This window comes from Sceloporus undulatus, chromosome 6, assembly GCF_019175285.1.
Source record: "Sceloporus undulatus isolate JIND9_A2432 ecotype Alabama chromosome 6, SceUnd_v1.1, whole genome shotgun sequence".
Classification (NCBI taxonomy): Eukaryota; Metazoa; Chordata; class Lepidosauria; order Squamata; family Phrynosomatidae; genus Sceloporus; species Sceloporus undulatus.
The window spans coordinates 69,679,852-69,694,918 of record NC_056527.1 but is presented as its reverse complement, the minus strand read 5'-3'; the positions used below and the strand labels follow the sequence as shown (position 1 = coordinate 69,694,918).

Here is a 15,067-nt window from a genome sequence, read left to right as displayed (position 1 = left end):
TTTCTTTTCTTCCTGCCATGTCAGATGTTTTTTTTGATCTGAACTGATGGCAGCATGAGCATGCATGTAAAGGAGAAAGATTCGCATTAGTGTCAAAATCTCATATTTTGAAAAGTTCCACATTGCCTTTGTGCATGTACAAACATGAGCACTCAGGAAATCATGGATGTTGGTGACCTTTAGAGCAAGCTTTATGGCTAGAGAAGGAAATTTGTCCAATGGCCCCTTTGGCACCCTGTCAGGGACCTTCAGATGGTATCCTTAAAGAGCTAAATATTGCTGGGGAAAGTCAGGAATAGAACAATTAATGCTATTAAAATGCTCTATATTTAGTTTTTGTTGGAAGATTTTTGCGTTCTCTTTCCCCCTCCTTAGATAGATAGGGAATTCTTGCATGCAACACCCCCCCACACACACATTCTTGCTTTTTAAGTAAGAATGATCTTATTATGTATAGGTTTATAGATTTATTGTTAAAACTAATTTTAAAATATGATGGCTAGGTTAAGATTTGAAAGGATATATTCAATATAATAGAACTACAGACATGCAAGTTGGAAACCATAGTTCCCCTATCTTGCCTGTTTATCCTTTTATTTTTATTTTTAGTAGATTTATATTTTAGTGTGATTTGTTTCCCCTATATGTTTGTTTTAGGTATGTAGAAATGTATTATTCTGATGTATTACTGTTAGTGTTAGCATTATGATTATTGCTGTTTGTAATTTTAAAAATTTAAAAAAGAAAAAGAAAATATGCTACAGAGTTTGGTGGAAGGTAGTTCGGGGAGGAGAGCATTCTAATTTTTAAATTGTTCAAAGGTACAGTATCAAGTTTCCTCTTCCTAAAGTCTTCTAAATAATATTTTTCTTCAGATGGGTCATCCAATCATGTTTACAATTACCAGCCATGTGATCATCCACGTCAGCCTTGTGACAGCTCGTGTCCTTGCGTCATTGCTCAGAACTTTTGTGAGAAATTTTGTCAGTGCAGTTCAGAATGTAAGTGATTTGAGAAAATGATGGGTTTTTTTTATTTCTGTTTTGGAGAAATCAAGTACACGGGATTTAAGTTTTGTGGAAAGTTTCGTATTTTCTGTGGGTTTTTTGGTCTATGTGGACATATTCTAGAAGAGTTTCTTCCTGACATTTCGCCAGCCACAGTTGCTGGCGACATGTCAGGAAGAAACTCTTCTAGAACATGGCCACATAGACCAGAAAACCCACAAAAAACTACGGATGCCAGCCATGAAAGCCTTCAATTTCGAACTTCCTATTACTACTATTGATGTGCTCCCTGCCAGTTGTGAATAGAGGACATATGTGGGAAGTTCTTTTTGACTGAAAGCATGAAGAAGGCATAACAGTGAAGCTCTTTTCTTCCCTTCTCATGTCATTGTCCCTTATCCATACCAGTTATTTTAAAAATAGCTGTGTAGTGTCAAACCACAAGACAACTATGACATGTAGTTAGGCCTTGTAAAGAAAGAATCACCTCTAAGATTGGAAAGCCAATGCTTATATATTCAGAGGTAAGTCATTTTGGATCCAGTGGGTCTAGCATTGGGATAATATATATAAGATTGCAGCGTGGCCAGTACATCCTAAAACTCTTTTAAGAAGATGTCGTCACTGAGAAACTTTAATAGCAGCTAAGGAAATACTCACTTTCCAGAATAGTGGATTTCAAACATCATTACAAAAAATATTGGGTCATTCCTATGAAGCTTGCAGTTCTTCAGTAGGAACACAAGTGATGAACAAGTTCCTTTATGGAAAGCTTTCTAGTTTCTGTTGGATTAGCTGCAGCAAGGAAAAATGAGTATATTCGAAGATGTATTCTCAATTCATACAGGTTGTCATTTAAGCATAATTAATATGTTGGTAACATGAAACTTTCCACCAAATCATCTCTAACACTCAAGGGTTCCTCAATAATTATGAGAAATGTTTGCTGAAAGTTAGGACTTCAAAGGACACTGTGTTAAGGAACTGCAAAACTAAGAAAAGGCTGTGTGTGTACTTAGTATGCCTATGTTCTTAGTTGATTTTTGTCAGTGTCTTTGCTAATGATATGTTGGAAGAAAATAGGCACTAATAGTATACAGTTTGCCCTCCATTTTGGCAGGGGATCCGTTCGGACCACCACCATCACCCCCGCAAAAACGGAGGTTCACACATATTCAAACCCCATAGGCTTGAATGGGGTGTGCTCCCATGCGCACACCCTGTGTGTGTGTGTGCTGGGCATGTGTGCCATTAGAAACAGAGGAGGTTGCCCCTCCGCAGATATTCAAGATCACGGACCTCAGATCTGCTAGTTAGGAGGATTGGCTGTACATTTGTTCACTCAAGGAGTTCATATTATTCTTATTATAGTGAACCTTTGTTATACACTGGGGTTTGGTTCCAAAATCCCCTGTGGATAACAAAATCCGTGGATGCTCAAGCCCCATTAAATATAATGGCAGCAAAATGGTGTCCCTTATGAAAAATGGGGGGAAAATTGATATTTGAAATTTATTCTTTTTTTGAACATTTTCAAAAAAATCAATGTATAAGAAGGACCGACTGTATTTTAATTAGATCACATTCTTATTATTTTAATTACTCTTCTTCCAGTAAGTGGTGAAACTGAATTTTTTTTAAGCAGCATATATTTTGAAGTTGAAGAATTGAATTATGAAAAATAAAGATAATTTAATACATTGCCTTTGTGATATATTTGCCAGCCCAGTGCTTGGAAGCTCGTTTGAGCCACTGGTCTGTTATTTGAAGACATTGTTGTAAAAAAGGGAAAAAAATCCTTATGAAATTACTAAAACCGTGTGGTTGTTCAGTGATATGTAAATAAAGTCACAATCTGTTGAGCGGATCCGTTGTGAGAGAAGCTGAGATTTATCATTTTTAAGTTGTGTATTTCATTTTGATGTTTTGCATAAGCAACTGGAGTTCAGCATCTCAGGTGTTTGTCTCAGGCATCAAATTAAAGGCTTGTATAGGAAACTAGCAGTTATGGCAAACTAGCAGTAAGCAGTTGTCTATTTATTTGTCAGGTCTGTTCCACTGAAAACAAAGTTGGTTCATTTTTCATATTTTTATTTCCCCCCTCCTTCTAGGCCAAAACAGGTTTCCTGGATGCCGATGCAAAGCACAATGCAACACAAAGCAGTGCCCTTGTTACCTGGCTGTACGAGAATGTGATCCAGATCTCTGTTTAACTTGTGGAGCAGCTGACCACTGGGATAGCAAAAATGTGTCTTGCAAGAATTGCAGCATTCAGCGAGGATCAAAAAAGGTGATAAGTCTGTTTAAGCATAGCAAACATTCATTAGTACCCCAAAATTTAATGAAATGTTTCTGTTTTATAGAACAGGGATGTGCTAGAGCAGGCCTGCACAACATAAGGCCCGCAGGCCACTTGCGGACCTCCAAAGGAATTTTAGGTGGCCCATGAGGATGTCAAGGCTCCACTGCCTCCTAGCTTTTTCCCGGAAAAGAGCTGGGCTGCAGAGGAGGATGAAGAGCAAATGTGTGCCCCCACCCCCACCCCGATGAGCCTCCTCCACAGCCAGGCTTTTTACAGAGAAGGGCAGGTGGCAGAGTAGAGGAAGGGTGAATGCTTGCCCCTGAGCCTCCTCTGGAGCTGGGTTTCTCCAGTGGAGAAGGCCAGGCTGCAAAAGAGGAGGGAAAGCAAATTTGCATCTCTCAAGTCTCCTCCGCCACTGGGCTTTCTTTTGAGGAGAGGAAGATGGAATTAATATTAATATTTATGTTGTTGTTATTATTGATTAAAATAGTTTATTCATTAATTATACCTTTACTTGGAAAGTGAGCCACTAAAAACCTATCTGCAGCCTGGAGAAGTTTAGTGTATTTTAATTTTGGCCCCTACCTACTGCCAAGCTGTGCAAGTCTGTGCTAGAGTTCTCTGTGTCAAGAAAGTGGAAATCAATTTCTACTTAACATGACACTTTGAATTACACCATTTTATTTGGGAACTCCAACTCTTATGATTCTATGAATCTTTGTGGTGACAGGTCCTGTTTCCTCTCTCAAATGGAGGGTAATTTACACTTCCATTATTAACTACTTAGTTAATGCAGCAACAGGTGTACAGTGCGCCCTCCCCTTATGTGGGGATCCGTTCTGGACCCCTCTGTGTAAGGAGAAATCAGCGTATGCTGAAGCCCCATAGGAACTAATGGGGCTCGTGCCCATGGCATGCTGTGGCACAGAAGCGCACATGCGCCATGGGCGCGCACCCCATTACTTCTTCAAGGGCGCGCGATGGGCTCTTCTGGCACAGCTTTCAGCGTATGCTGAAAGCTGCGTTTGGCGTAAAACATGGGCATGCTGTATATGTAGTGATATTGCATGTCATTCTAAATGCAATATTTTTCAATAGATAATTTACTCAGACCATTGTACAGTGGTACCTCGGGATACGAAATACCCAGGTTACGAATTTTTCGGGATACGAAAAAATCCCATAGGGATTTATTGTTTCGGGTTACGAAGGTTTTTTCGGGTTACGAAAAAACTCCGGCGCTGTTTAAATGGAGCCGCGGCAGAGCCGCGGCTTTTTTCCCCATTAGCGCCTATGGCAATTCGGCTTACGAAGGTTTTTCGGGTTACGAAATTAGCCGCGGAACGAATTAATTTCGTAACCCGAGGCACCACTGTAATTGGAGTGATTATTCATGTTTGTAGGACTATCGTGTTACCATGTAACACTTGTGTCTAACAAGTTTAATATTTTTAAAACAGAGTTGTTAGCATTGCTTTCAAATTAGGATTGAATGAATTAGAGTTGTCATGGTTCACTGACTATATTTTTCATTGGAAGATTTACAGTGTTACAGTTTCATGTAGAAAATGAAATGAGTGTCAACAACAGTAATAAACTGACATTTTATTGCATGTAAATACTTGGTTGGTAAAATGAAATGGATTTTGAACAAACAAATATGACAGGTGGACTAGTTTTAATAAAATAAATGGTATAGTGGATGTACGGGCTGTATGTCCTTTGTTCTTTGCAAGTGGTTAGAGTAGTGTATTTCCATGAGTCCATGTCTCTTGCATGTATTTGTGGACCTCACAATTCAATGTTGATTTTCCTTCATAACAAACATTAAAAAATGAACTAGTTTTCTCATTTAAAACTTTTATACTAATACTTACTGAGGCATGTGATCTGTGTTGCTGCATTTGTAGCTGTGATTAGGAATGCCTAATTTGATACTCTGCTGAAATAGTTCTGAAATAGATTGTTGTGTGTAGATTGTGGCATGTATTTGAGAGTTGTAGGAGCTGGTACATAAATACTGTTCTGGGGAGAGTGGAGCAAATTTTTAAAGGACTGACTGTAATGTGAAAGCTTAAGTGAGGAAGATTGTTGTAGCAATTTATTTCATTTAAAATGTGTTTGCTTCAGTCAACATGGTTAAACCACAGAATTAAAGAAGAACTCTGACAGTATGGATAAGCAGTAAAGCCATGGAGCCCTTTAGGAACTTCCCTTCTCTGGTTTGTCTTCCAGTGAAGGAAACCAAGAACAAATTATGGATTCTTTTTATGGTTTGTTGGGTTATGTAGCATTGGGTGGGTGCACTTTGGCTCTGTGGGTGATATCTGTTTATTGAGAACATGATAAATTGGCTTATGTTTTGTGACTTTGCCTGGTATTTTCTAAATATACTCTGTGTTCTTGCATGTCAGCTGTGATACACTTTATATTGCTACATGAACAGACGGTTCCTGGGAGTGCTGGGCAATATCTTGTTAGTGACATATGTATGCATAGGTGTGGCTTTTGCATATGTATATCTGTTTGTAGATGGGCTGCAGAGGGCAATTCTCTAGCCTGTGGTTCAAAACCAGTCCCCACTAGCAGCTGCCAAGCTCCAGGAGATCCTGTTGCTGTGTTTTGGGGGGGGGGGGAGTTCACACCACCAGCTAGGCTGGTTTCCAAAGGGAGGGAAAAGGAGGGTGCACTACAACTGTGAGTGTACCCTTTTTTCAACCACTTTTGAATCCCCCCCCCCAATCTCCCAGTAGGTAGCAGCAGCAATAGCGTTTTCCAGGGCTTGAAAGAGGGTATAGAACTGGGCAGACTATATTCAACATACTTGATACAGGATTTTGGTCATTACTTGCAGAGGTAAACCTGCTTTGACTCATAGAATCGTAGAGTTGGAAGAGACCACAAGGGCCATCCAGTCCAACCCCCTGCCATGCAGGAACTCACAATCAAAGCACCCCCAACAGATGGCCATCCAGCCTCTGTTTAAATACCTCTAAGGAAGAAGACTACACTACACTCCGAGGAAGGAGTGTGTTCCACTGTTGAACAGCCCTTACTGTCAGGAAGTTCCTCATAATGTTGGGGTGGAATCTCTTTTCCTGTAGCTTGCATATCCATTGTTCTTCTTCATGGTCTCTGTGAATCATACAAATGGGTTGTACTGCGCCTGCGCAGTGCTGTTCGGAAACTTCTGGAATCACTGGGCAAAGTTAACTTTGCAACTTTTAGCAACTTTTTGGCTGTAGTTCCACCCATCCCTTATAAAGCCCCTGGTTTCCCACTCTTTCCCCAGTTCCTTTTTTCCGCTGCGTTAGCTGCTTGAGGGAACTTTGCTTGTGCTTCTTTTGACTCATCACTGGTAATTTGACTCAGACCGTTTTTGACCATCGATTGATCTTGACCCCCTGTGTACCGTTGACTATTTCAACTCATTTGACCTCGCTCTTTGGTTTCTGACTCGGCTTCGTCGTTTCTCCACGATGTCTCCCGCACCGTTCAAGAAATGCGATGTTTGTGGCGGGAAAGTTTTGGTGCAAGATCCTCATTCCTCCTGTCTGCTGTGCCTTAGTGAGGCTCATAACACCAAGGCTTGTCTTCTATGCAAGTCGATGATCCCGCAGGCTCGGAAGAACCGTGAGTCCCGTCTCACAAAGGCCATCTGTCATGGGGTCCTTAAGCCCCAGGAGGTCACCTGGTCCGTCTCGGCCCCTGCCTCTGTCTTGGCCCCTGCGACCATATCCGCTCCAGCAACCGTGTCCATGGCCAAGAGCCCCTCCGCTCCACCAACCGCGACCTCTTCGTCGGCTGCCCCTGCAGCCCGTGGTTCTGTTGAACTCAGTGCCACCGCCGATGTGGCCCGTGGCTCAGAAGAGCCCAGTGCCACCGACATACCCTTCAAGCATCCCCCCAAGACCACTGGGACCGAGGGTTCTAGCTCCCGGCCATCCTCCTCTGGTAAGAAGAAGGATAGGGCCAAGAAGAAGGAGTCGGAATCGAGATCGACATTGGCACCGGAGGACATCTCACACCCTGAACCAGGCTCTAAGTCCTCCAGGAAAAGGGGCCATGACACCAAGACCGTGCCCGAGGGCTCTCCCGTCCACTCCAAGAAGGCCAAATCTGCGGATGCCCCGGATCACGGCCATAAGAAGGTTTATGCTAAGTCTTCAGAGGGCTCTCATAAGTCTTCGGATGGCTCTCATAAGAAGCCCCGTCGCAACGACTCCGACACACTCACTTCTCCAAGGCCTTTGGCCTCGCCTCCGCCTTCCTCTCAGTCAGCGCCTCTTTCCGTCAGTTCACCCAAGTTGACGTCGACACCGACCTCTACTTTGGCCACCATTCCCATTCTTGCTTCCGGAGATGACGATTCTCGGTCCTCTCGACACCAGTCTCCGACTCCCATTCCGCAGGTGACAGTCCATGAGGCTCAGGTCCATCACCACAAGGATTCGGACCTATTTTATGATAGCGAGACGGACCGTTATTTCATCACTGTCTCAAAGGACACTGCCTTGGACCATATGTCGTCAAGGGCTGGCACTCGACCACATCCTGCCAAGACCTTGCCACCTTCACAACCAGTCTGCATCGGCCTCTGCATCTTGCCGCTGTCTCTGGTATTGATGACTCCTCGCCGCCCACTGACGCAACAAATCGTCGAGCTGGACCCGGTACCAACAACGCCTCGCCGTCTACTGGTGCAACAGGTTGTTGAACTGGACTCAGATTCGGATGGGGATGAGCTGCAGGCCTATTGAGCAGACGAACCTTCTTCGGATGAGGCCTCTCCTCCAGGGTCGCCCCAGCAGTTGCACCATCCTGGCTCTTCCTCCCCCTTTGATGATGTGCGAATGTTCAACGAGCACATCATCAAGATGGCCAATGCCCTTGACATCGAGCTATCCTACCCAGAAGAGCAAGCTAAAGACCCGGTTGAGCGGCACATCCACAGCAATGTCCCTACACCTCCCTCCATTCCTTTCCTGCCATCGTTGGAAGACATTGTCAAGTGCTCGTGGAAGGCCCCTGCCTCATTAGTCAGGTCCACTAAGAAGATAGAGTCTCTCTATAAGATCTCCCCGATCCACTGCTCCTGGTTGTCAACGCACCCGAAGCAGAATTCAGCGATTGTGGAGGGATCACATCAAGCTTTCACTCCGAAGATGGCCACTTCGCCGTTGGACCGGGAGGCCAAGAAAATAGACGGGCTGGCCAAGAAGGCCTACTCTGCCTCTGCCCTGGCCGTGAAAGCTGTTAATTACAACGTCTGCATGGGTGCATATGTGCAGACCCTCATGGAAAAGATCTCGCCGCTGATTCCCGAGGTACCTGATGATTGCCAACGCAAACTCGTGGAGATTGGAGACGAGGCCCACTCCATCGGGAGTTGGCTCATCACCCTCTCCCGCAATGTGGCCAACTGCTCTTGGAGGGCAGTGGCGGCATTGGTGGCCCTTCGACTCCATGCTTGACTCCGTGGTTCGGACCTGAACCCTAACGCAAGGGCTGCCATAGAGGACATGCCATTCGATGATTCCAGCTTGTTTCATGCTGAGACTGACGACTGTCTGAACCACAAGTACCGGATGAAGGCGGCTGCCAAAAAACACGGTATGTCCTCGACCTCCCCGGCTCCGTTTAGGAAGTGACAGCAGCAGTGGCAGGGCCAAGGTCAGAGGTCCTTCCAACAGGACCGTCCCTACCAGCACCAAGAGCCACAGAGGCAGTGCTACCCTTCTCAATCTTCCTCCTCCTCTAGTCAGCGTAATGCTCCTGCCCAGTACTGAAAGAATCGCCGGCAGGATACTGAACAGGGCAAGAAGAGGTCATGAAGGGTTCCTGCGTGCTTTGTCCCGTCTCCCTCCTCTTTCCTGGATAGGCTTAGGCTCTTTGCCAACATCTGCCAGTCACCTCCGACTCGTGGGTTTTGGACATAGTCTGCAGGGGTTATGCCCTTGAGTTTGAAGAGCTCCCACCAACTGGAGCTATTGTTTCCACCACCCCCTCAGACACCCTTCTCGACGAAGTATGCACCTTGTTATCAAAGGGGGTTATCTCCCTATAGACTCCAACCAGGCCCCCAGATGTTCTTTTCAAGATACTTTACGGTGCCCAAATCTGTTGGTGGCATAAGGCCAATCTTAGACTTACGAGACCTTAATGACTTTTTGTTCTACCGTCGGTTCTGCATGGTAACCCTTGCTTTCATCCTTCCCTTATTGCACCAGGGCCTCTGGTTCGCTACCATCGACCTGAAGGTTGCTTATTTCCATGTGGGAATAAGGGACAACCATCGGAGATTTCTCGCCTTCACCATCGGGCACGACATGTACATTACAATGTCCTTCCCTTCAGCCTCTCCACAGCTCTGAGGGTCATCACCAAGTGCATGGCTCTGGTAGTGGCCTATCTCCACCAGCACGGCTCTAGAGTCTTCCCCTACTTGGACGATTGGCTTCTCGCGGCTCCCTCTGTGGAAGAGCTCCAAGGAGATGTCAAGTTTACACTGGAACTCTTGTCCACCCTGGGGCTTGTGGTCAACCTGGAAAAGTCCCACCTCACCCCGTCCAGGCAGATCAGGTTCATAGGCACCATCCTCGACTCCGATGATTGCATCACCTATCTCCCTTCGGACCGTTTCCTGTCCCTCTGCTCCTCTGTCAGGACTTGCTTGGTGCACAGACAGGTGAGGGCCAGAGATGTCCAGGTAGCCCTAGGACTCATGGCTTCGACAACGTTCATCACCCTGTGGGCGAGACTTCGGTCCTGACTGCCTCCAGTCATGGTTCCTGTCAGTCTTCGATGCCATGGAGGAGCAGCCGTCCAAGTGGCTCACCATTCCAAGGCTATCGCCCGCTCCCTTCACTGGTGGCTCGACTCCCGCAACATCTGCATTGGCATGCCTTTTTTGCCTCCTCAGCACGAGGTAACCCTGACCACAGATGCTTCCCTAGAGGGTTGGGGCGCTCACATGCCCGGCCTTCTAGTAAAGGACAAGTAGTCCCCGAGCGAGCAGTCTCTCCACATCAGCGCCCTCGAGATGCTCACCATGGAAAAGGCCTTGAAGTCATTCGAATCCAGCCTCTGCAACAGGGTAGTCCAGCTGTTGACGGACAATACTACAGTCATGTACTACCTCAACAAGCAGGGCGGTACCAGATCCCAAACCTTGCTGGACATTACCCACAGGATCTGGGACTGGTGCATTGCGAGACAGACCCTCCTCCAAGCAATTCACCTACCAGGAGAGGAAAACGAATTGGCCGACCAGCTCAGCAGATCTTCCACTGTCTGCCACGAGTGGAGGCTCCATCCTGAGACGGTCAGTGACCTATTCCATCGGTGGGGAACCCCCCAGATCGACCTCTTTGAGACCGCTCGCAAGAGCCACTGTCCCCAGTTCTGCTCCCGGGCGCACAGTGAGAACTCCCTCGGAGACGCGTTTGGCTTCGCTTGGTCAGGAGAGATGCTCTACGCCTTCCCTCCATTCCCATTGATCACCAGGGTGGTCTCCAAGATGACAGTGGACCGCTCAGATGCCATCCTGATCACTCCTTGATGGCCGAGACAGCCGTGGTTCCCGTCCCTGCTTCACCTCTCCAGGAGAGACCTTCTCCGCCTCGAGCTCCGTCCCGACCTCCTCACGATCCAGAACGGCCAGGTTCGACATCCAAACATTGAGAGCTTGCTATTGGTGGCTTGGAGACTCCGTCCTTAGCCTCACTACCTCTTTTGGTACGGACGGTGATCTTGGCTGCCCACAGACCAGCTACCCAAAGGTCCTATGCTTCCAAATGGAAGAAGTTTCTTTTGTTCCTCTCTGACAGAGACCTCTCTCCAGCTCAGATGTCGACTCCTGTGGTGCTGGAGTTCTTGATGGCACTAATGGATGTGCCATCAAGAACTCCAGCACCACAGGAGTCGACACCTGTGCCTCACTTCCGTGAAGTGCTACCTTTCAGCCATCTGTTCCCACTTCCAGTTTGATGGCAAACCTTCTTTTTTCAGGGACCCTTTTGTGAAGTTTCCTGAAAGGTTGCTGCAACCTTCACCATCCGGTCTCGATACTGGCACCGGCTTGGAGCTTGGACACTGTGCTGTCTGCCTTACAATCCAAGTCCTTTGAACCTATGGCCACAACGGACTTGAGACTATTGACTTGGAAAACTGCCTTCCTTGTGGCCATCACTTCTGCCCGCCATGCGGGTGAACTCTGTACCTTACAGGGGGACCAGCCTTTCCTTAGGTTCCATAAGGACAAGGTAGTCCTCCGTACTGACATCACTTTCTTGCCTAAGGTGGTGTCTGCCTTTCACATGTGCCAAGAGATTGTTTTGCCCACCCTGGCTTCGAACCCGACCACTGAGGTCGAACGCAGTCTACACATTTTGGACATTCGGAGGGCTTTGGCCTTCTACTTGGACAGAACTGTGGGTTTGAGCCATTCCGAGAGACTCTTCCAGTGCCACTCAGAACTGAAGAAAGGACTGCCTGTGACGGCGCAGAGGTTTTCTAAATGGGTGGCTGGTACCATCCACCTCTGCTATAAACTGTTAGGCAGACCTCTCCCGGCCAGGGTTCAGTCCCATGCAACTAGGGTGGTAGCAGCATCCTCCGCATTCTTGATTGGGGTCCCCTTGGAGGATGTTTGTAAAGCTGCTGTTTGGTCCCAGCCTTTGACTTTCATAAAACATTACAGGCTGGATACCAGGGCCAAACGGGATGCAGCCTTTGGAAGGGCAGTGTTGGTCTCAGGGTTGCATTGATTGCACTGCATTTTCATGTGTTTTTGTTAAATGTGTACATTTCCAATGGTTTACATGTTCTGAAGGGAATGTTTTTTGCCAGTGGCTTGTTTAAAACTTTCTGATGGATTACATAGGTCTTGCATGACCTAATGTGTTATTTATGTGCCTTATGCCTTGCACAGGTTAAGTGCTATCTTTAAGGTACCAGAATATGACTAACACAGGTTTCTTGGTTCAACATATTTATTGTGGAAAATAAACACACTTTGTTTGAACCTTACTAGGGTCTCATGACACTCCCTCCACTGCTGACCTAAGCTTGTCAGTCTCAGCCCATTTGTATGATTCGCAGAGACCACGAAGAAGGAGGACAGGTTACTTACCTGTAACGGTATTTCTTCGAGTGGTCATCTGCAAATACATGTAAATCCCGCCCGTCCTCCCCTCAGTGTCCTGCTCTTAATTGGCTCATTCTCATGTCGCTTACGCGGCATCAATTTCAGAACTGGGGAAAGAGCAGGATATCAGGGGCTTTGTAAGGGATGGGCGGAGCTACTGCCAAAAAGTTGCTAAAAGTTGCAAAGTTAACTTTGCCCAGTGATTCTAGAAGTTTCTGAACAGCACTGCGCGGACGCAGTACAACCCATTTGTATGTATTCACAGATGACCACTCGAAGAAATACCGTTACAGGTAAGTAACCTATCCTTCCGAGTCCTAGTCTCTGGAACAGCAGAAAACAAGCTTGTTCCATCCTCAATATGACATCCCTTCAAATATTGAAACAGACTCTACTTCACATTGTGTGTATTTGATTAGAGTTAGTAATTGCCAACATCCATATTTTGTTTAAAGCACTTGCTTTTTCATTCCTTTAGCATTTGCTACTAGCACCTTCTGATGTGGCAGGCTGGGGGATTTTCATTAAGGATCCAGTGCAGAAAAATGAATTCATCTCTGAATATTGTGGTGAGGTAAGAAACAAAACTTTGCTTGCACTGAGCATTTTCAGAAAGCAATTTGTAGTAACTTCTTTAGTAAAGTAAAATAAGTCTCATTTTTCTTTTCAAATAAGTCAAAGATTACACATGGTATACACTGATGAACAATGCAGAGGTACAATAAAATACATCCAACTGTATGCTAAAATCTTCACTTGTTCAGAGAATTATCATTTTATGTCATCATTTTGAAGTATTGCTCTACCAAGTTTCTATCATGAACCTGAATCCTGTTAGTACTGACTAAAGTAGACCCTGGGTGTAGCAAAATAATTTTCACTGTAGTGAAAATGGTGTCTGTGAATGTGTAGAGATGTTGAGGCATCAATCACTATAAAAGAGGCTTCTGTGGAAAAAATATTTTAATAGCTAATGACAAAATAACTTTCAATTAATGCATTTCAATTTGAGAATATGTTTTGATAAATGTGTAAATGAAATAACTGTGAATAGAAAGTAAATGAATATTGTGTGAGGTGTCCCACTATAATAATTTGAATTGTTAATAAAATCTAATCTCTGATTTCTCTGTTAAACTGTGGATAAACTGTTCATTTCCAATCTCTTCAAATATGTTGAAGCCCCATATTTTTTGTTATCCATGGGAGCGGTGGTGGTCCAGAACTGATCCCTCGCTAGTAAGAAGGGATGACTGTAGATAAATGTCCTTCAGATCACCACTGACATATATAAGTTGAAATTAGTTGAGCTTTCTCTGTAATAGAGATAAATTAAATTCAGGGATAATTTGAAATCTAACTGTGGAAATTTCTGAAGCAGAGAATCTCATTCATTTGTTGGAGAAAAGGAAACCTCACCTGTGAAGAAGATCATAAAAATGTATGCAGGCTGAAACACCTTGAGCTTTAAAGCATGTGAGAAAGTAGACCAAGGTGCTAAACAGACCAGCTTGAGGTACCAGCATGAGAGTGTGGCGTTTGGACGACATACAATCCCATGCCGGCATCACTCCACCTGTCTGGCTGCACAGCGGGTGGGTCACAGTGCTCCTTTGGTGCGGCGTTCATACGCTGCATACTGAAAGGAGCACTGAAAAGTGCCGCCGTGACAGCAAAGGTGCCTTTTTGCCAACTCTAAAAGGAGCTGCATTTTGCTGCCTCTTTTTGAGGTGGCAAAGTGCCAGATCGGGGTTGCGGCAAGTGGTTGCTGTGGCCCTGATCCGACACTGAAAGGGGTGGCAAGATGTCTGTTTTGCCCCCAAGTCTATGAAAGCTTATGCTACAACCTCTTCCCCACAGTTAATTTCAAAGGTGGTACAAGATCCCCATGCATACTGATGCGCAAGACTAACATGCCTGTGTCTCTGAATTCTAAAGAGAAGGAAAAATATCAAACAGATTATTTGAAGGAGATGGCTTCAAGAGTCTGGTCCAACACAGTCACATTTTTCATCAAAGCCCAGAGCTATTGAAGCTGATGATGTGGGCACTGAAGGGCAGTACATGAGTCAACAATATTATTCAGTCAGTATTGAATACCATCCTGGCATCAAGAAGGTAATCCACACAAAGAATATACAATATGACCTGGAAAGCATTTAAAGCTGGGATCACACTTACTCAGTACAGATAGAAGAGATACAAGTTAGTCATATATTATGGTTTTTGCAGGAAAGTGTTTCTAAGGGGCTAAGGCCAAATATATTGAAAAGGTAAGTGGTGGCATTGACTGTGGTTCTGAGACCAAAAGGTACTGGTCTCATTCGCATGTAAAGAGATTTGTGACAGACAGACTCACTCTAATGACTCAGGTCTTGGGTAAATCCCATGAGCATGTGAATTGCTCCTCTGTGTCATCCAGAGAATGAGGTTACAGTGAATATTCATTCTTAAGATGGCTAGAAAAGCAATCCATCCTTCCCAGATATATGGCTGAAAAGAAAAGGAAGGGAGAATGGAGGAAATGGTGTATGTATAGTGAGTTGTATAGGATGTTTATTAGTAGGCAAAGCTTTGCAACTGTTGAAGAGAGAAGCGTCAATAGACATA

General features: G+C 45.2%; 2 protein-coding genes across 9 annotated transcripts in view; one reads left to right on the top strand and one right to left on the bottom strand.

Annotated features, from left to right (window-relative positions):
* PIGA (phosphatidylinositol glycan anchor biosynthesis class A) overlaps nt 1–15,067 on the bottom strand; it is a 579,723-nt gene that overhangs the window by 236,470 nt on the left and 328,186 nt on the right. The gene's annotated exons all lie outside the window — the stretch shown is intronic.
* EZH2 (enhancer of zeste 2 polycomb repressive complex 2 subunit) overlaps nt 1–15,067 on the top strand; it is a 124,353-nt gene that overhangs the window by 97,255 nt on the left and 12,031 nt on the right. For all 6 annotated transcript variants that reach the window (XM_042471203.1, XM_042471201.1, XM_042471199.1 and 3 more), the window contains 3 exons: nt 876–1,001; nt 3,119–3,297; nt 12,936–13,031. In XM_042471203.1, the coding sequence (XP_042327137.1) occupies nt 876–1,001; nt 3,119–3,297; nt 12,936–13,031 (401 nt within the window). The remainder of the gene's footprint in view (nt 1–875; nt 1,002–3,118; nt 3,298–12,935; nt 13,032–15,067) is intronic.